Source organism: Larimichthys crocea, chromosome III, assembly GCF_000972845.2.
Source record: "Larimichthys crocea isolate SSNF chromosome III, L_crocea_2.0, whole genome shotgun sequence".
Classification (NCBI taxonomy): domain Eukaryota; kingdom Metazoa; phylum Chordata; class Actinopteri; family Sciaenidae; genus Larimichthys; species Larimichthys crocea.
In genome coordinates, this window is record NC_040013.1 from 41,797,602 (window position 1) to 41,817,819 (window position 20,218).

Sequence of the window (20,218 nt, forward strand, 5' to 3'; positions counted from 1 at the left end):
TATTGTAACAAAGCAAGTTGTACACCTCAAATTTAAAACAGTTTCTTTTCCCCCCAGCGGAAAAGGAAAGTGATTAAATGTAAATTCTATGAGATAACAGGTTTGCTTTACCCATGAAGCAGTGGGGGCCAAAATTTACAAGCTTGGTTTTTTTTTTTCCATTTTGTTCTTTATTAAAAATGTCATTTCAAATCTCATGGATATCTGTAAAACAATACAATGAAAAAAAAAAAGAAAGAAAAGTCCCATAGAAATGGTGTCAAAATAACCACTCTCCCAGTAACCAACAGACTCCTGCCCCTCCCCAGCTTACCCCACCCCCCTCCCCCTAAACATTACAAGTCAAAGGAATGAGCTGGTACTCGTTAAACCACATAGGGAAAAAATAAGTTTTTCTTCAAGGGATCAACACCCTAACTGAAAAAAAAATTATATGGGGAAAAAAAATAAATTGAGAGGTAAACTAGCGCTGGGTCACTACACCATGGCTTTAGTCAATTTACCACACAACCTTTAACAGGAGGAATTCTGTGTGAATTGTCTTCAAATTCTACTCAGGATGCCGTGCTGATTCTATTTTTATACATTTTTTTTTATTATTACTTTTGAGATGACTTTGGGGATGGTACTCACAATTCAGGGCAAAGTGCCATTGGCCTAAGATGAGTCAAAGGAGAACATAACATGGCACCAACAGGTGAAGAGGCCTCAGAATGGAAAATGAAGCACACACAGATTTTTAAAAAAAAAATAAAACAGAAAAAAAAAAATTAAAACCTTTGCTCCCGAATGTGAGTGGAAAAAAATCAAACAGGAAATAGAAGGTTGAGGGTCTGGGTAGATGATGTTATTTCTTAGTCGTCTTCTCCCTCGTCATCCTGAAAGAGTAAGATTTCAGACAGTCAGCGAGTATTCAAAACAAACTCAAGTCAACACCCGTTTGACTTCAGCACTTTACCTCTCCATCTTCTCCATCGTCTTCTTCATCCTCCTCTCCATCTTCATCTCCCTCCTCATCTATGTCCTCTAGGCCCTCTTCATCCTCCTCGTCGTCCTCTCCTTCGCCCTCTTCATCATCCATGTCAGGAACCTACAGATAATCATTTTCAGCACGTGTTTGTCTTGCAGTTATACCACACTTGAGATTTTCCCATCCGGTGAAATAAATAGATAGCTAAAATGTTGTGGAAAGTGGCAGCCTGGCAAATGTATGGATGTATTAGTCTGGTCGTAAACATACCAGGTAGTACTGCAAAGGGTTTGGCCAGATGTCATCCTTGATGACCTCCCCGAGCTCGTCAGCGCCCGCATCAGCGTGATCAGTGAACCAAGTGAAGAAGCTCTCTGGCTCTTCATGTTGCCTCTTCCTTCCTGCCTTGTTCTGTGTCTGGCTGGAGCGCTTGGTCAGGTCCTACAACACAGAGAGCAAAAAAAAAAAAGTTTAACAGAACTTATCGCAAAACTAGCATAACGGCATAAAAAAATTCATTTCATTCATTTTTAAAAAAGTGACAATATCTAAAGAATGTATGAGGATCATAATGGTAAACAAAGTCAGTGACAAACTCAAAGACACATACCTTTCCTGATTTCCATTTGATTTCTGTTGACTTTGAAGATGGGTCTCCGCTCTCATTCAAATGGAACTCTTTGGAAAGTACTTTGTTTTCGAAGTACGGATTTTCATCGAAATACTACAGAGGGAAAAAGAGAGAACAAAAACAGGATCCCGAGTGAGAACACAGGTAAAGGTTTGCACCGGTGCTGCAGGTGTTTGCAACCTTACAATACTTACAAAATCTATTCTGTAGCCTGACTTGATGTCTTCGAACTCTGTCACCTCCACTCGGCTCAGGTAATGAAGTGCTTCCTCATCTTCCTCTCCCAGTAGGGCAGATACTGTTGGTGAAACAGATTATACAGACCAGAATTTAACTGGAGGCACTTTTCAGATCATCCAAACTTCTGTCAGTAATGTAATCACTACCACAAGACAGCATGGCAATAATTATAAAAAAAACAATATAAACTTGTGAGCTGCTCACCTTGTGGATGGTTGACAAACGTGGTGACCCAGAAGTTGGGGATTTTGGCGATCAGTTCTGACCTCTTCTGAAAGAATGGCTGACGGAGTTTGTTGTATTTCTGTTCTACTTTGAGGATCTCCTCACTGGCTTGCTCATTCAACCTGAAGAAAAAAATAAAAAATAAAAATAACCATCTATGGAAAAACTTGTTTCCAATTGCAGTTTTTTTACATGGTTAATTATCTGCAGGATTTTATACCAGTCACAGATTACAGTATTTTATTTCATCACCAGTTTGTTTATTTTCCTTTGAAAATGGATTTAAAAAAAAATAATCTTACCTGTCGATTTCATTTTGAACTTCGTCAATGTGTTCAATCGCTTCTTGCTGCTCTTTCTCTGCGGGGGAAAAACAAACAAACACAAAGTGGTGTTAGAGAATACGCAGATTTGATTAAAAAAATAAGTTTATACATTAAGTCAGGACAGAGACCAAGAAAAACCCAAAGATATCAGTGTTCTGAATAAAAAGGCGTCAATTTACTCGTGCGCACATTCAAAAATCAGGCATGTGCAAGTTTGCCATCACTGAGAGTTACTTTTTTTTTTTTTTTTAAACTGTTGTTAATACAATTAAGTTTACTGCAATTCCGAAAACGACTTAAGTGTAAGCGAGGCAGTTGTCAGGTCATCCGGCAGAAAGAAACCCGGGTTCCCCCGGAGGTTAAGGTAATATGCGCGGCCAATAGCTGCAGCTCTAGCCGCTCAGACACTCACCGTTTCCTGCCGGCTGCTACCGACAAGGCCGCGTGGTTTAAATGTGGGACATCTGACTGCACACACAGAGCCGCGATAACGTGAGAGACTAAGCTAGGACAGATGCCAGAACAGACCCCGCTAACTACCAAAACGTTGTTGGTACGGCACAGTCCTGTGCGCAGATGTATAAATATAATTATCACCTAGTTTATGTGAGTGCAGGGTCGGCGGATTTAAATGCATTTTGACCAGTAACGTAACGTCGTCAGCTAGCGTTAGGTAACGTTACAACAACAACACTAGCTGGCTAAGTGCTAATGCCCGAATGAAAACGGCAAACTTTCCCGGTTATTAAACGCCGTGGACGGGATGTAAACACGGATTGGTCAATGTGAAGTAATTTCACAACGGCACACAGAACAATGACCCCCCAGCATCGCATACGACCACCAAGCAAGTAGCCAACGACACAAGTGGCCACGCTGGGGATGCTACACGAAGCAGCTAACATGGCCTCTCAGCACCGGGCTGACCTGAACAACAGCAGCAGCAGCGGCGGCATGCTAAGAAACGCGCTAGCTGGGGAGCTAACTGCTGTTCTCGAAATGTGAATACACGCACCGTGGTCAGCCGCTAAAGCAGGTCCCGGGACATTAAGCAAAATTAAAGCAATTCATGCAACAATTCTTCACAATATTGCAGCTTTTAGGCAATGCGAATCATGTTAGAGAAGAAAGTGAAAATGGCGGTGAACAGGAGGCCGCCATTCCCTTACCGGAGGTTTCGTCCGCTCCGTCATGGTTCGAGTTCAGCTCCTTTTTACTCACTTTTGCCGCCGAGGCCGACATGTTTTCGCAAGCTGGGGTAACTTACAGACGTCTGAGAAAATAGCTGGTAGCTTTGAATCTGGTTTCTCCCAGGACAGGAGAACGTTAATTCGGCGTAAAGTTCAGCGTGCAGAAGCCAACAACGTGCTGCTGCTTTCCACACAATGTAGCTGCCGATGAGCGAGGAAGTCACAGCAAGCGCTGCTCACGCGCTCCTTTCATTACGAACGCGCCTCGCCGAATGGAGAAGAGACGAGCTCCGCCTCTCAAAATAGGTCTCCCTGCTCGGCTCCAATTTGCAGATTTGTTCTTGTCTCTTCTCTTAAAACTACACCCAAAATGAACCAATCCTCAAATTGTGACGTCTATTTTTTATCACGAGCGATTTTAAAATTAATCGCGGCCAAAAAAATGTATTTATTCAGACCAGGCCAAACCTTCATTTGGACCGACTCGCACTTGCGCACTTTTAAAAAAAAAAAAGATGCTGAATATCAATTGAGCAGGAGCCTCTTTCTGGTAGTCAGTCAGTGCTAATTAGCCCGTCAGTCACAGTTTGGTCCCGAGTTAATTGTTTTAGAGAAGAAAAGGCCGAATAAACAGGATATTTTTTAGTTTAGGTTATGCACTGGCCTGCGTACTCTTTCGTTGTTTTTTATAAACAAAGCCAAATAATAGCTTTACATTCTGGTTTACAGCGTGGAAAAGCTTTAAGCTAAGTGAACGTGTAATTGCTTGAAAGTGTCTACACATAATAATGGCTTTTCAGTCAGTCCGCCTATCTCCTCTATCATTATCAACACCGTTTGACAGGTTAACAGACAGCTGAGGAGAGGACAGCAGCAGCCACACAGCTGTCATGTATGTATGCTTATATGCAGATAACAAGTGTACAAGCAGAGCTTTGGAAACATTCACAGTGGGAATTTACAATGCTGTCAGTAAATCCAGCTATATGTCCAGCCTGTTCAGGACACCAGCAGCTGCTTCTGCATTTGCCCCCCCCTGTATGGTTATTAATGTCTCTCACACCCCCCCTTCTTGTCAGGGCACGTGAGACAAATCTTCTAAATACTGTAGGCTGGTTTCTGCCTTGTCCCAAAGAGAGCAGCAGCAGCAGCAGCAGCTCTGTGTTTGTCTTTTGGTTGGTGACAGCACAGGAGCATGTGGTCATGCAGCGGCCAATACCGAGCCCAGAGCAAGCAATCAGCACTGTCAGACTAGCAGCAGCAGCAGCAGCAGCAGCAGCAGCAGCAGCTCTGGTACGGGAGAGGAACTCTGCCATACCCCTGCAGAGAGAAACCCCTCTAAAAGAGACAGAGAAAGAAAAAAAAGAGAGAGAGAGAGAGAGAGAGATTTAGTTACAGAGCGGAGGATGAGGATGCAGTGGGACAGGGATGTTGCAGAGGAGTCTGCAAGGAGGCAAAAACAAACAGGACAGGCTGTGTGATCCTGGTTTCAAGATGTAGGAGCCGCATCAGGAGAACAGCCCTCAGTCAAGAGTGTGTGTGAACGCACCATAACATCAGGGGACTTGTGTTTCAAGGATAGTGAAGGTGGAGAGGCGCAACCCGAGAAGTCCCACTCCACCTCCACAAAGGATGACAAATTAGTCCTTATTCAGCAAGGAGCAAAAGCATCACACCGAGGTTAGTGAAGTGCAAAGTCATACTGTTTCCACCTGATCTGAAGACGCCGTTCACACTTATTCCATCTCTTCTTTGGCATTTGTTTTTGTCCAGTATGAGAATGAGTTGCATGTGCAGCACCATTGCTGGGGATTTCCTTATGTTCTGCCACTTGTTATGATAAATGTGGATGTTTTCAATCACTGCGTTGTTTACAATTGTGCCCCTATCCTGGCCGACCTGTCAGTGGGAAAAAACATGGTGATAAAGTGGGGCTTGTTTTCTCTTGATGTGATGTCGTTATCCAGGATCAGATGTTGTCCACAGCTCAGCAGATGCTGCAAGATAGCCGCTCCAAGATTGAGCTGATCCGACTGCAGATTATCAAAGTCACCCAGGCTGGCAGCAGCGGTGGCGGTATTGGCAGTGATGGTGGCGGCAACCATGACAGCAACACACATGGAGGTCAGAGTCCTGTGCCATGACCCTCTTAGAGGGTCACTGGATGTCAAGAATTGCATTTTTATTTTCAGGACATGCTTTCTTTCTGTAAATTTAGGGATATTACTGACCTCTAAGCTTCTTCTGGTATTTAAACTAGCTCAGAAGAGGTATGAAATCAACAATCAATCAAATTCTGTAGCTACAACATCAACACATCTGTGACAGAAAATAAAAAAACGGCATACATGTCAACATATTGGAATTATACAACTGTAATGCCATGTTTTGGCACCTCAAAGTCCTTCTAGTCCATTAGAAATGTGATTGGGGTTCAGGCTGGAAATTGAGTTGTGAAAACTAGAAGCCGTAGCATCTGGTAGAAAAAAATCACTGGTTTTATCACTCCCTGCAGATACCATATATCAAGGATGTTATTTTTCTCTTAGAAAATGACAATTTGGTGTCAGAGACCCTCTTTCTGTTTCAGGGGATCACAACTCATAAAGACTTTCTGTTTTTGGGAGTCAAAAGATAAATCGATTGAGACCCGCTTGGTAGAGTTGAAAGAAGGGATTACTGGTCTGAATACATTGTGAAAATAAAATGTTTTAGTGTACTCCAAAAAAGCAAAAATGAAAAAGTTGAAAAGGTTTTTGGTTTAAAAAGGTCACTATGAGAGCAACAGTATAAATTATTGCATGCAACAGAAGCTTCTGTTTAGAAATATCAGTACCTCTATCAAACACCCATATTGGTTGAACCGTGCTTCCTGCCAACTGTCATCTTTTGGGTGCTATTTGTATAATCCGGAAAGTGAAACCACTCTGGCGGCATTAATAGAGGCAAAGAGTAAATGTGACATTTAATTCTAAACTGGAGACATGTGCCATTTGAATTTCGCAAACTAACACTTACAAAAATGATTCCTGGCTCCACAGGATGAAATATGAAACAAGTAACTCTGTCCCTTGTTTCCTCGACTCATCTTTCCTTACCCTGACCTCTGACCTCCTTTCCTCTCATTGATTCCTTGCAGTGTTGTGATCTGCCTCACAGTCCTCTGTACTAGTGCAGGCAGTTGAATGCACTGTGTATCCAAGTGTCAGTTAAATATGAAAAAGCAAACGTTAAGATTTTAGGGCACATTACACATTACACTCTGTGTCAAGTCAAGTCAGCTTTATTGTCAACACTCCTTGTATCCCTGGTGCAAAACAATCAATAAACATGAAATATAAAATATATAAAAGTGTAAAGAGAGATAAAAAATCTATGAATATAAAAAGACATTAACAATGTACATATAGTCATTTTATTATCTTTATATAGGAAAAGTAATACAATTCAAAATATATGATATATATCATAATAGATACTACTAAACTACCTACAAAATGAATCCTTCTTCCTTGTATCCCATACAGAACAGAAACCATTTAAACATGTTTACAATGCAGCAAATGTTAACTGCAGTTTTGTGAAGTGCAATGTTTAGAGAATCATTTAAGTAGTTCAGGAAAATAATGATGACTGGATCAAAATTTTAAAACTACACAATCAAAAGTTAATATTAAAAATGCCCCAAGCAGAAAGAGAAAAAGAAATTGCCACATTTCATTTCAAACAGCTTTTTTCTCCAGCACTTGTCACCTTATATTAACTTAGCAACAGGTGACAACAGTTTTTTTTCTCCAAGTCAGTTTTTATCTCGCCTTTGGGGAGCTTTCGAATATTTCAAATAAGTGTCAGCTAAATGCCAGAAACATAAAAAATGTAATGTTAAAATCTTTGCCTGGAGCACAGTGACATTTTAGAGAAAAAGGCTCACTTCAGCCTTATAAATATTGATTGCAGGAATAAAAAGAGTTTCACTGAGGATGTATCGCTTGCCTGAAATACTCTTTCTCTCTCTCGCTCCCTCTTCTTCTCAGGCATCTCTCCGCCCGCTGTCAGTCCTGTGGATGCTCGTTTGGCAGAGCTGCAGCACTACATGCAGAGAGAGACAGATGTGCTGGTGCTGGCCAAAGATGTGGTGAAGCAGCTGGAGGGAATTTCAGCGCTGGACCAAAAGGCACTGGCTGAGGTGGGACTCTCGATCAGTTTCATTTAAAAGTATCTTAAGTTCAGAGCCAGAAGGCTGATGTTAATGTGTATAAACTAAACAGTGGGGAAAGAGATACGGGCTGGCAGAAATGTATTCACATGTGTATAATTACCATGTTTGGAAAGTTAATTTCATGTAACTGTACCTCTGCTTTTTACCTGTTCACTACATTGTAGAATAACTTCCTGGCTCATTCTCATCTTGACATTAACATTGATATTAAAACTGGTAAATGAAACCTGGTTGACTCAGAAGCTCCTTAAGACAGGGAAACCTACCATATGCAGTGGCAAACAAAATGTTGTAGAATAGTTGAAGAATACTTCCATAAAGAACTTTTTTTTTTTAGCTTTTAGCATTATTTTAACGTTTAAACAACTTAACCAGGTTTGATTTTTATGTCCAATCATAAAAATCAATCATATTTGAGTTCATTGAAACATAAAATGTGTTTAGAACGTTTCGTTTTGATCAAAGTGGCTCCTTTGCCGTGAAAGGATCAGCTCAAATCTGATATTCAAATCTGATATTCAATAAAAAACATCAAATAAAAGGGAAAAAAAATCAATCCTAGTTCTAAAGTCTGGAAAACATGGTGAAGTGGAGCAACACAAACCATAACCCAAAATACCAAACAGCACTATGTTTAAAAAGACCAAACATAACAACACAACGTTTATCTTCCTGTTAGGCTCAGTCCCGGGTACAGGAGTCCTCCCAGAAGCTGGATCTTCTGCGGCTGTCTCTGGAGAAATGCCTGAAGGAAAACAACCAGGAGCTTATACAGCAGCCTGTAGGGGAGGTCGACCCTTCAGAGGGACCGAAGTCTCTCCATAGCTCCAGACCTGGATGCCCCCTGTCCACCTCTCCATCCATATTCTCAATCAGACCTGCCTCCTTGACTGGTATGTGTCAATGCAAATTGTGCTGTTTCAGAACAATACTGACAAAAAAATACTAAGAAGTACTGTGTAAACTTGTCGTTATGAGAAGGAGGGCCATATGTCAGGTTTATTTGATTTGAATAAAGTCAAGCATTTTCCCTCATATTCAGCCTGAGGTTGTGGATTCTGCACAGCTCCAGTTTCCCTTGAAAATGTTGAGAATGCTTATTTTTAAACCAGATTTACAAATGAGAAAATAATTGAAAGTTACATATTTTTTTCTGTATTTCTTCATTCAAATATGCAGCCTTTCTCAGTGGTATCATCGACACCCACTGTTTGAACATGGTTTACCATACTCTGACCCCTGCCAGTGGATAATCAGGACATGTAATCTGTTGGTATTGGATGGTTCAGATGTAAGCCAGCCTCTCCCTGCAAAAGGCAAAAAAAAAAAGCCATTTGATGATGTAATGAGGAGACAAATCCTGGAGTTGCTCTCTTGACAGCGAATAATGAGAGCGAGTCTCAGAGCGGTGAAAACACTTGGGGTTGATTTTTCTGCTCCACAGCTGTTAGCGCTACAGTGAAATGAAGAAAATGAGGATGTGAATGCTCAGTGTGCAGCTCCCGACAGCGCTGATTAAAGGCTTCAGTCTGAGAGATTTATTCATGCCGACAAATGAAAGGTTTTATTCTGAAATGCTGCGTTCATTTTAGTCAACTGTCTTAACTCAGACTCATTACCAGGCACTGGAAACATGCATAGTTACACAAAGTAGGGTTGCGTTTAGTGTTTAGTAAGTATATTAAGCAGCAGTGCTCAAAATCACCAATCTGTGTGCGTAGCTACCTTTACACATAGCAACAATGATTTGTTTTTTTTAAGTCAAAATTACATGTTCTATTTTTTTCAGGCAAACTTGAAGTCAGGCTTCTTGGATGTGAGGATTTACTAAAACCTCTGACAAACACAGAGCAGGAAAACCATCTGAGTCACACAGAAAACAGTTCACCCGCTGCTCACCAGATGGACGGACCCTCTGGTAGGTCGACATTTTGCATTTTTAAAAACATTTAAATTGACTATTCCATTATTTACAATAAAATGTATGGAAAAAAAACTATAACTGTACTCTGTTTAACTGTAAAATAACCTCCCTCTATTATCATATATTTGTGTTAGATTACCACATTTGAGGGATCATTCCCAAAAATGTGTTCAAAAATCCAGTATTAGTCAGGCTCTACTTCCTAATCAAGGTGTTAGCTATAGCAATGTTAAGAAGACATGTCAGAGTTGTGAGTCTGCAAAGTTGGTGTGAAGTTTTCTGCCCCAATGTGGCCAAAAAAACCTCAGCTGAATTTAACTTAACTGCCCACACTGCCACAAGCAAGAGCACTTCTGCGTGGATGCACTTCAGATGTTCTATGTTTTATCTGATGTTGTTGTCAATTTTATACTGAGTTTAGTCCAGAAAACATGTTTTGTTTTAAGAGTTGAAATAAAAAAAAATTGAACTGAAAAAACACTAAAGAAAACAAGACATATTGTAGTGAACAAGAAGATCACCAACTCAGATTTTAAATTTAACTCACATAGTTAAGGTAAGTTGATAGTTGTAATAATCAGACTATTATTGCTGGCTAGTCTGGTTAGGAACTCATATTGTAAACACACTGAATAAGTGAGCAGGGACAGATCCTGACAGCTGTTAGTCTTGAGCCTGTGAATTTTTGTTTCCGGCCCCTCAGTGGAGATCAGCGCGGTGCTCAGGCTGGACACCAGAGTGGTCGGTCGGACACGCTGGGCGGCCGTCAGCAGCCTGTGCTGGGATCAGACGTTCTGCATCCAACTGGAGCGGGTGAGTCCAGTCACAGACATGTAGTCAGTCGGTCAATGAATATGTTTACACTAGTAGAAAACTAGTATCTGCACTTTGATAGCTAATTGACATAAAACTACAAAAACTGCAATCAGTATTTTTGATCCTGTCAATTATAGTGGCATGTTGGATATGTAGAAACTGGGAAACTCAAACAATAGTTCCAGCATCAATTTCTAATAATTTAAACCCCTTTTACTGTAGGCAAGCTTTCAGAGTTCGTGAGTCATTTTTCATGTTCGTTCTGATCCACACCACCCACGTTCGAGCAGTCTTTTCCGTGTATTTGCTTCCCTCCTGATCATCCAGTTTCATCCTGAGATAAATCGAATTACAAGCACAAGAAGAAGGTCAAAGACGCTATGTTCTCCTTGATGATGTATAGCGTTTTGCCTCTGTGACATTGGTGTAGACACAAACAGCATCAGCAGCTTACAGGCTCTATGTGCTGACACATACAGTATAGTGGAGAAACCACAGGGCCTTACACACTCTACAAAGCCAACCATGCAGAGCAGACAGTACATGGCAAATAAACACACTCACTCAGCATGTGAAGAGTTACATTTAAAAATTTGACTTTTACTAAAAAAACAAAAACAAAAAAAACCCCAAAGTAAACATGGCCTTTCTAAAAAGCCTAAAATGAATGAACATGTAGGGATTTAAAAGTTTCTTTGGTGGTGGAAATAATACAGTATATACAAAATGTCACACTCTATAATTCTGAATGCATTGCTAGTTTTGCTTAAAACATTTCAGTTCAGCATCTGCGTGTCTCTCCGGTCACTCCTCCCAGTACAGGAGAAGCTGTTGTGCAGCATGTTGTGCTTTCTACCCATTAGTAGCAGCAATACAGCTTTATTGTTGTTGTAGTTCTGTCTGTGACCAGCAGGTGTCTCCCTAATACCTATTTATTTATTAGGGAGACACCTCATTTATCACACAATCGCAATCATTCTACACAGAAGAAGAAAGTTGTTACTGGAAGGTAATAACTAAAAGCAGCTGAGCATGCTTTTAGTACAAGTTTTGTTTGGTTGTTTCAAAATTTGAGACAGATGTAAGCTCTGGTATGGGGACTCAGGTAATCTAACATCAGACCTTGCTTTAATATTTCCCTCTGATTGAAGCTTAATAATTAAAAGCACTATTTGTTTGTTTCTCATGCTTAAAGGTCCAGCATGTAAGAATTTACAGGATCCTAAACTCATACTAAACTAAAATAGGTCATACTAAACTCCAGTTGAAATCATCAAAATTAAATTGATCTTTTAAGTATCAACCACTTCATGACTTAATTATATAACCCCAGTCAGACACTCTTGGGTAAATAAAGATTTGTCAGTCATCATTTACTGATTGTGTGCTTGTTGTTTCTGCTGATAGTCTCGAGAGCTGGAGGTTGGAGTCTTCTGGCGGGACCAGAGGGCGATCTGTGCAGTCAAGTTCCTGCGACTAGAGGAAATGATGGACAATCCAAACCACAACCAGGAGTTCAGTCTGGAGCCACAGGGCCTCCTCCATGCCAAGGTACACTGCCTGATGTATGAGCAGTGTAGGTTCGGTGATGTCTTGTAATGATCTTATTTCTGGGGAGGAGCAACTCTGATTAAATGAATGTGCGTTCTCCTAATAGAGAAAATCTCAAAGTATGAAAAATTTAGGGTCAATTCAAGGTAAACCACTTGGAAAATAACAAGACTGGCTATGTCGATAAATAAAAATCAGAAACTCTTAGCCTAGACATGATTGTGAATGTCTCAAAGAAAATTCTTCTGTTCTGGATTTTACAGCTTCAATTCATCGACACTGTTATTGAGCGGCAGCCAAAACTGAGACGTCAGCGATGTATCTTCACAAAAGAGAGAGGTACAGATGAACAACCTATGAACAGACGGAGATTTCATTTGTTGTTTCTCTATATGTTGTTTTGAAATTCTTCACATACTTTTCTTTTGTTGGCTGATATATCTATGTATCTTTTTTTTTCTTCTTCTCAGGGAAGAACTTTCTCAGAGCGGCACAGATGAACATGAATTTTTCCACATGGGGTCATCTGATGATGAGCATCCTGCCTCGCTACAGCTCCTTCAGCACGTTCAGCTCATCCCTCTCTACGAGCCCCGACCTCGTGGCCAACAACACCCCACGTCCAACTGAGAAGGAGCCTCAAACCACCACTCCACTGCCAAAGTCAGGAATGATCTAAGCATCTTAATTTGACCTTACATAGTGTTAGACAGTACTTATTAGAGTGTAGTGGTGGAAGAAGTATTCAGAATCTTACTTAAGTACAAGTATTATCAGCTTATTTTGCTAAGTATTTAGTATCTAGTAGTGTTCTGCGGTATAATGTTCATACACAGTCATACACTATACTGTCGTACCATGGTACAACTCATGAAATCGAGGTGAGGGCTGTTGGGGTTGAAGCTAAACGGTTTCCATTTTTGTTGTTTTGTCTTCTACTGCAGCGAAGCTCCAGTAATCAGACTCAGCATCACTGAGGATCAGCCCTCTCCCACAAGCCTCAACCAGGGAGACAACAGCTCCACCATCATCACTACAGCACACAGAACCTCATCTGTGCCTGCGCTGCAAGAAAACGTGGTAATAGAGGACATGTCATAAGCAATATAAGAACAATACTAACGACTAGAAGAGTCTGAAGGCACACTAACAGCTCTGAGGCTGTATTGAAGCCCAGCAGTGCTTTGAGCTAAATACTAATGTCTGAATTGTATCATTATATCAATTTTCCATTCATAAATGTGTAAATGCTATGACATATCATATAGAGCTTTTTTTTTATATCATTCCTCAGATTACATTATTGAATTACATTCATAAGTTTGTAGCTTTTAATGAAAGATTGCAGCATCTCCTGTGACAAACTATGTCTCTATTTGCAGTCATCCATAAACAACACAGAAGGAAGTGAAGATCAGCCTGTATCTGCTCTTAAGTACACACACATACACTTCTTATCTTATATACTGTAAAAGTTCAAACTTAAGAATGAATGCATGGCCTTTATTTTTCTTTTTGTCTTTTTTTCACAAGGATGCAGATGGAAGATTACAAATGTATATCAGTTCTGGGCAGAGGACACTTCGGGAAGGTAACAGTTTGAACGTTTTGTCACTGCTTGATCAAAACATCTTCTCGTGTTTGTCCTCAGTTGCTTGGTTGTGAATGTTTCTGTCTAGGTCCTGCTGGCAGAGTTTAAGGAGACAGGGAATTTGTACGCCATCAAAGCCTTGAAGAAAAAAGACATTGTGACTCGTGATGAAGTGGACAGGTGTGTGTGTGTGTGTGTGTGTGTGTGTGTGTGTGAGAAAGGTCTCGGAAAGCTCATCTTATTAACCAGTTTATCCAAATTACATAAAACTAGACCTGCAAACAGGTATACAGGGATCTACCTGAAGGGTAAGTAGGAGACAATTTTAATGTGGGAACATTGAGAAACGCCAGCAATCCACCTTGAGAAAAAGGTTTGTTTCATTAAGTCAGTAAATACACTTCACTTCATTAAAGCTTATTTAATGGAGCAAAGACCCATTATTGACTTTTCCATTAACAAATTAGCAAAGCCAATACGACAAAATAAGGATAAATGAAATGCTGAAATTGAAATAGTTTGAATAGTTCTAAGCTAAAAGAAGACAGAGACTAAACAAAGAGCTAGAGTTGATTTACTGTAATTTTTAGGCATTTAGTTCAGGGACTATTTTTTATTGTCTTACATTTATTTTTTAAATCAGTTTGCCTGTTTGACATGTTTATGCACTCCATAAAGGCTCCTCAATATGAACTAAAACATACAAAAGCAGTAACGCAACATTCAAGACATTCAGTCGAGGTCTAAAGGTGGCAGTTTGTTGTGCAGGTCTAGCAAATATGAAAAGTTGGTGGAGTAACTTGTGTTAATCTGAGGCATTATTCTGCAGCCTTATGAGTGAGAAGAGGATCTTTGAGATGATCAACGCATCTAGACATCCATTCCTGGTAAACCTCCACGGTTGCTTCCAGACCAACGACCATGTCTGCTTTGTCATGGAGTATTTACCAGGCGGCGACCTCATGATCCACATCCACAACAACGTCTTCACCGAGGCCCAGACCAGGTCTGTATGTCCTGCTGTTTTTAAAGACTATCCACTGTTAGCAAACAGTATGTTTGATTCATGTAAGAGCATTTATATGTTCGCATTTTTACACTGTAGCATAATGTATGTGACACAGCAAGTGTGGTCATATTCAGCATTATAATACAAATCTAAAATCTATTATTGTTGTTGTGTGCAGGTTTTATTCAGCGTGTGTCGTGCTGGGTTTAGAGTTCCTGCATCTGAATAAAATCATCTATCGGTAAGTAACGCCGGCCAAAGTGATGTCATTGTATAGTATTCATTTTACAGCTTACGATAGTTATATGTTTTACACAGAGATCTGAAGCTGGACAACCTGTTAATGGATGCAGATGGATTTGTGAAAATCACAGACTTTGGACTTTGTAAAGAAGGTGAGTTGATTTTGCTCACTGTCTGTACATCACCTGACTCTTACACCTGCTGCAACTTATTTTTGCAGCTTATTCATTCACTCCAACAGATTTACAGAAAGCCTCTGTGTGTTGATTTGTGATGATTCTTTTGTCACTCTCTCCGGGCAGGGATGGGTCATGGAGATCGGACCTCGACGTTCTGTGGGACTCCTGAGTTTCTGGCTCCTGAGGTCCTGACAGATGACAACTACACCAGAGCAGTGGATTGGTGGGGGATGGGTGTCCTCATCTTCGAGATGCTTGTGGGAGAGGTAGTTAATGTGTATTCAAATCTCCGTGTGGATAGTTAAAGGTGCACCCCAACTCCTCAGTTCCTCTAGAGTGTTTTTGTCATATGCGTTTTTTTCTGCCTTTAACATTGTCCATATTCAAAGCTTTGAATGCTAATAGCTCAGTTGTTAACTTATCTCTCTGCCCTTCTACTACTGTAGTCTCCGTTCCCTGGTGAGGATGAGGAGGAAGTGTTTGACAGCATTGTCAACGATGATGTGCAGTATCCAGGGTCTCTTCCTCCTGGTGCTGTCTCCATCATCCAGAAGGTAAAAGCCTCATATCTGTTGCTATCAAATATTTACGCCTTATTTTATACCAATTTTCCCCATTATTATATTGCCCTACATATTGAAAATAAAATATAAAACAGTGTTTGTGGCTAAAAAGTTAATGAATAATCATTACAATAAAGAAACAACCAGGGAATCTGGCTGGTGTTGGAGTTTCTGAGATATCTTTAAATATTAAGTTGGAGGAAATTATTGCAAAATGAGATTTGAACAACTGAGGATCTTCACAAGCTCTATGGCGAAGTCTGAAAATATCAGGAAGAAGTACTTCCAGGTAGAAGCCATGCAGTTCTCTGAAAGAAACAACTCTCACAAAGCTCATCCTTCACAGCTGTTGAAGAAGAACCCACTGAAAAGGCTTGGAGCTGGAGAGAGAGACGCAAACGAGGTCAAAGGAGAGAAATTCTTTGAGGTAAATCACTGTATCCTCACTTTCTTTTACCATCTCAAAATAAATGGTTAGCTACTAAACGTCTAAACCCATTTGACATTTTGTGTATTTGTCAAAATCCATGTCCACCACTTCTGAATCAGCCTAATGAGGTATTGATTAGGTGTTGACTGAACCTGCCAAGACACATCAAAACTGTGACTTCACTAAGTATTGATTGCTGAAACCTTTGTGAATAAATAGTGTTATTTTAATTTATGAGCATCGGCTCCGTTATATGTTTTGTTCAAACTTGTCTTTCAGACTATTGACTGGGAAGCCCTGCTGGCCAAGAAAGTAAAGCCGCCGTTCCTGCCGTCAATCAAAGAGTCCATGGATGTCAGCAACTTTGACAGCGAGTTCACTCGACTCCAGCCAATCCTGTCGCCTCCCTCCAAGCCCTTCAGCCTCTCTGCTGAGCAGCAGGAAGCCTTCGCAGACTTCGACTTCTGCGCCTTGCATGGATGAAAGACGAGCTGAAAAGACCAGGGTGGTAAAGTACCACAAGATAAATACATTTGCTTTGTTACTGGGAAGTTTGTTCACTAACTTCTGCTACTGTTCACTAACAGGTAATCAACCATCATCGTTTACCTGCAATAAAGCCCCCAACTGGCAAGTAAAATAATTCAAGTGATGAGCTACTTTATTCATAATCTAATGAGTCCTGGTTAGCTGTGAGTGAACAGTAGGACTAGCAAGAACACTGACAGGCCTTTTTAAAATAAAAAACTTTAGTCTTTAGTCTAGTGCTGTATTAGTTGATTAATTAATCAGTCAATAGGCATAAAATGAATCAGTGATGATTTTCAGACATCTTTATTAGGCAGGAAGTACAGATGTGAGAATTCGCTTCCTTTTACATTTTTACAGCTGTTGGTCAGACACTTTTCTACAACCTCACTTTGGAAATTTATGATGGCCATTGGTCGTCATCACTGCTGATGAAAAACTGAATGGACAGATGTCTTATTTTTAAAGTTCGATGAAACGGTTGATTACCAGAACTGTACGGAAGACTTAAGCTTAGCTTAGCTTAGTTTAGCTTCTTATAACACAAAGACTGGAAAGAGGGGCAAAAGGTAATAAAGTGTACCAAAACATTTAGCCACACTAGCTGTTTCCCCTTGTTTCCAGTCTTTGGGCTAAGCTAAGCTAATCAATTGCTGAGGGTAGCTTTAAATTTTCAACTGCTGGCAGTAACTTCATATTTACTGTACAGACAAGAATTCAGGTGTATTTCACAAATGTCATTAATTACCTAAATGTTAGTTTGTTCGAAAAACAGATTACAGGCTAAGTGAGTTTTGAAAGCAAGAAATCTAATCTGACCTCCTGGTCCAATAATCATTTAGCTACTTGTATTAATCAGCAGCCCTTCAAGTCCCCATGTGGTCATGTCTTTCTCTCCACATTAAAAATCTTAGAGAAAGTTTCCCACCCTGGTCTTGATGGTACACCTTCAATATGTTCTGCAGCTCAGTCAATAGGCACTACATACGATCCCATGGCTGATTTTGCTGACTGTTCTCGCCATCATCCAATCGACAGCCAAATCCATCAAATAAGCAGACAGCATCTTTTTTTTCTTCTTTATAACAGAGCAAAGAAAGCGATTGTAGCCCTTTATATCCTCTGTGGAAAGTCAAGCTTTGTTCTGACTCTTACCTGCAGTAATACAACTCTACCCTCACCTGCTCCTGCTATTAGAGTTTATTTATGAGATTTGGGATGGACAAAAAGATACATATACAACATATTTGAGAGAGGATGCTTGAAGAGTTTATTATTATCACCTCATTCTTCCACATCTTTAATCCTACTTAAAGTTTAATTTCCATACTCCAATATATTCTGTTTTGCACCGGTCAAATGAAGGGGATTTACAAAATCTTAAACTACAGTTACCACACAGTACATTTAAGAAAGCCCAGATAATGTTTGATTTGATTTGAGGTTGAAGTTAATTAAGAAAAATCCTGCCTTTCAGTCAGTATTGGTGAGCCCTTACATGTAACCACTGTTCATTGCCAATCCATGTTTCTCCTTCTTTCCTCTTGTGGGATTACATAACTGATACACCACAGTTAAGCCTCATGTTGCCACGAAAATGTCTCTAAAAGTTAACACATAAAGCTGACCCTGTTTGTTAAGCAATGTTGACTGTCTCAGTCGCTGGTGCATCAGTCACAAACAGCACATGATTATGTCATGTGATGAGAGGAAATGTTTAAAAAATAAATCATGACGACATAATATAACAGGAAAACTACACAAGGCACAAAGAGGAACATAGAACTGCCACAGGAAACAGCGCTGACTGAAAGACACGCGATGGAAACTTTTCTTAATGACACAAGAAAAAGGTATATCCCAAAACCTCTGACGGTCTCAACAAAAACCAAATAATTATTTACATTATTATTACAGTAGTATCTTGACCAGATCTGCATTTACTGTCTTGAACTCTAATAGAGCTGAGCAGATATCAATATCAGTATCTGCACATACGTCGGTCATCAAGTAAAATGTGTTGTTGTACCGATCATGGTCACAATTTCTTAAACAACAAATTAATTAGAGGTTAAAAACTACAGTTTTTACAATTTCAGCTTAGTTAACAGCTACTAGTTTCATGCTAATCAAGTTTATTATTCCAAAAATGACAAATGTAGCTGTAGCTCAAGATCGGTTTGCTCATTTAGCATTAGCTATGTATAAACAGTGGCATGACTGGTCATAAACAGCACACAAATTAACTATAAATTGACTGAATTCTGTTTAAATTATTGCCTTTTTAATACATTTTTGACATTTCTTCCAAATTGATGAGGTGCCATTAATAACCAGTCATAGCCTCTTCAAGCATCCTGTGTGTTGGAGACAGATTCAGCTTGCTTTGTGGCCTTTGCTTATTATATTTATTTAAACATTTATCCCTCAGAGGTACAGTATTTGCTGCCGTTTCTATGCATCACTGTGACAGGCTTTGCCCACTGCCTTGACCAAACAAACAAAACAAGCTAACCCAATTTCTGGTGACGAGCCTTTTTTTTAAAAGATGTTAAATCCAACATGGAAATGTTTCATGTATTTGTCAAGTCATTCCTTTGTAGCAAAGATGTGCGCATCCACATATCAGTCTCCTCCTGACCAGCTGTTTTCTGTTAACAAAGGTAGAAGTGCATGGCACTGTGGTGAACTTGTGCACTAGAAATCCTGTAATTGCTAGCGGTACTAAAAAAAAAAAATAAAAAAAAAGCCATAGAGAATATAATATAGCCATAATAGTAAGAAGATATATGTATTTTGAATTTAGCAAATCATATTCTGTGATACTGAGCTCCAATGATGTCAATAAAAGAAGAGGAAGAAGAGGGCCAGCAGGGATGAAGCTTGTAGATGCATGCCTATAATATTTCCTTCCAGCTCATTTTTGATATTTTCAAGCTCACAGCTGAGTTTCAAAACGTCAGCACTAAGGGAGAGCTTGGGGAACCATTGGGCAGTATATCAAAATTAGGCGACTTTAAAGAGTAACTTAACACTAAATTCAATTTTAAGAGTTAGTAAATTATATGTACAGTCATGTACAGATGTTAGTTCGGACACTCACTTGAGCTTAGAAAAGGGTTTCTTTTTTTTTTTGTGGGTGTGTCATTCTAATGTAAAGTCTATGGGCTGAATGGGAGCATGGGGGCACAGGGGCACCATTCCTATAATATATACATGGTTCAGATTGCCAAAAGTGAGAAAGATAATAACAAGTGAGAGGAGCTGGCCTGCTTGCTTCTTGATGCTTTCACACAAAACTGATTCTGTTCTTACAAATCTGTGCCTGTGTGCTCTCAAATGTTGCCTAGCAGGAATTTTAGTGCTCGTTCAGCTCTCGTCATTTCTTTAAGTCCATATTTAGAGGGAAATCTATCTTTTGGAGCTGTGAGGAGGGTATGTGCTCTTGATTTCAAAACATTTTTGAATATGTGAAGGAGTGTTCAAGCTGTAATGAGGTGTTAAGTTGTTCTTTAAACAAACCGGACCACTGTCCTGAAACTGAAAGGTTACAAGTTTCAATCTCCTGAAAGGCCATTATGTC

The 20,218-nt window shown here is 39.9% G+C and overlaps 2 protein-coding genes across 6 annotated transcripts; one reads left to right on the forward strand and one right to left on the reverse strand.

Annotated features, from left to right (window-relative positions):
* Positions 1-143: 143 nt before the first annotated feature.
* On the reverse strand, positions 144-3,897 carry seta (SET nuclear proto-oncogene a). Its single transcript, XM_010750759.3, has 8 exons — positions 3,562-3,897; positions 2,369-2,426; positions 2,046-2,188; positions 1,796-1,899; positions 1,581-1,694; positions 1,241-1,411; positions 959-1,090; positions 144-878 (listed from the first exon to the last, which is right to left on the reverse strand). Exons 1-8 carry the CDS (start codon positions 3,632-3,634, stop codon positions 855-857), a joined length of 819 nt encoding a protein of 272 aa, XP_010749061.1. The 5' UTR covers positions 3,635-3,897; the 3' UTR covers positions 144-854.
* On the forward strand, positions 2,434-19,387 carry LOC104935265 (serine/threonine-protein kinase N2). Of its 5 annotated transcripts, XM_027276223.1 has the most exons (22): positions 2,434-2,756; positions 4,662-5,262; positions 5,550-5,706; positions 7,617-7,768; positions 8,481-8,694; positions 9,591-9,719; positions 10,429-10,538; positions 11,949-12,092; positions 12,356-12,431; positions 12,563-12,755; positions 13,037-13,172; positions 13,475-13,527; positions 13,626-13,683; positions 13,772-13,863; positions 14,513-14,689; positions 14,871-14,933; positions 15,011-15,087; positions 15,238-15,380; positions 15,561-15,668; positions 16,024-16,104; positions 16,387-16,615; positions 16,695-19,387. In XM_027276223.1, the coding sequence occupies exons 3-21, from the start codon at positions 5,556-5,558 to the stop codon at positions 16,588-16,590; spliced, it is 2,361 nt and encodes a 786-aa protein (XP_027132024.1). In that variant the 5' UTR covers positions 2,434-2,756; positions 4,662-5,262; positions 5,550-5,555; the 3' UTR covers positions 16,591-16,615; positions 16,695-19,387. The 5 variants fall into 5 exon arrangements, with proteins under 5 accessions (XP_027132024.1, XP_027132009.1, XP_019127942.1 ...); XM_027276208.1 differs by having other exon boundaries at positions 16,387-19,387; XM_019272397.2 differs by having other exon boundaries at positions 13,037-13,169; positions 16,387-19,387.
* The last annotated feature ends 831 nt before the right edge of the window (positions 19,388-20,218 follow it).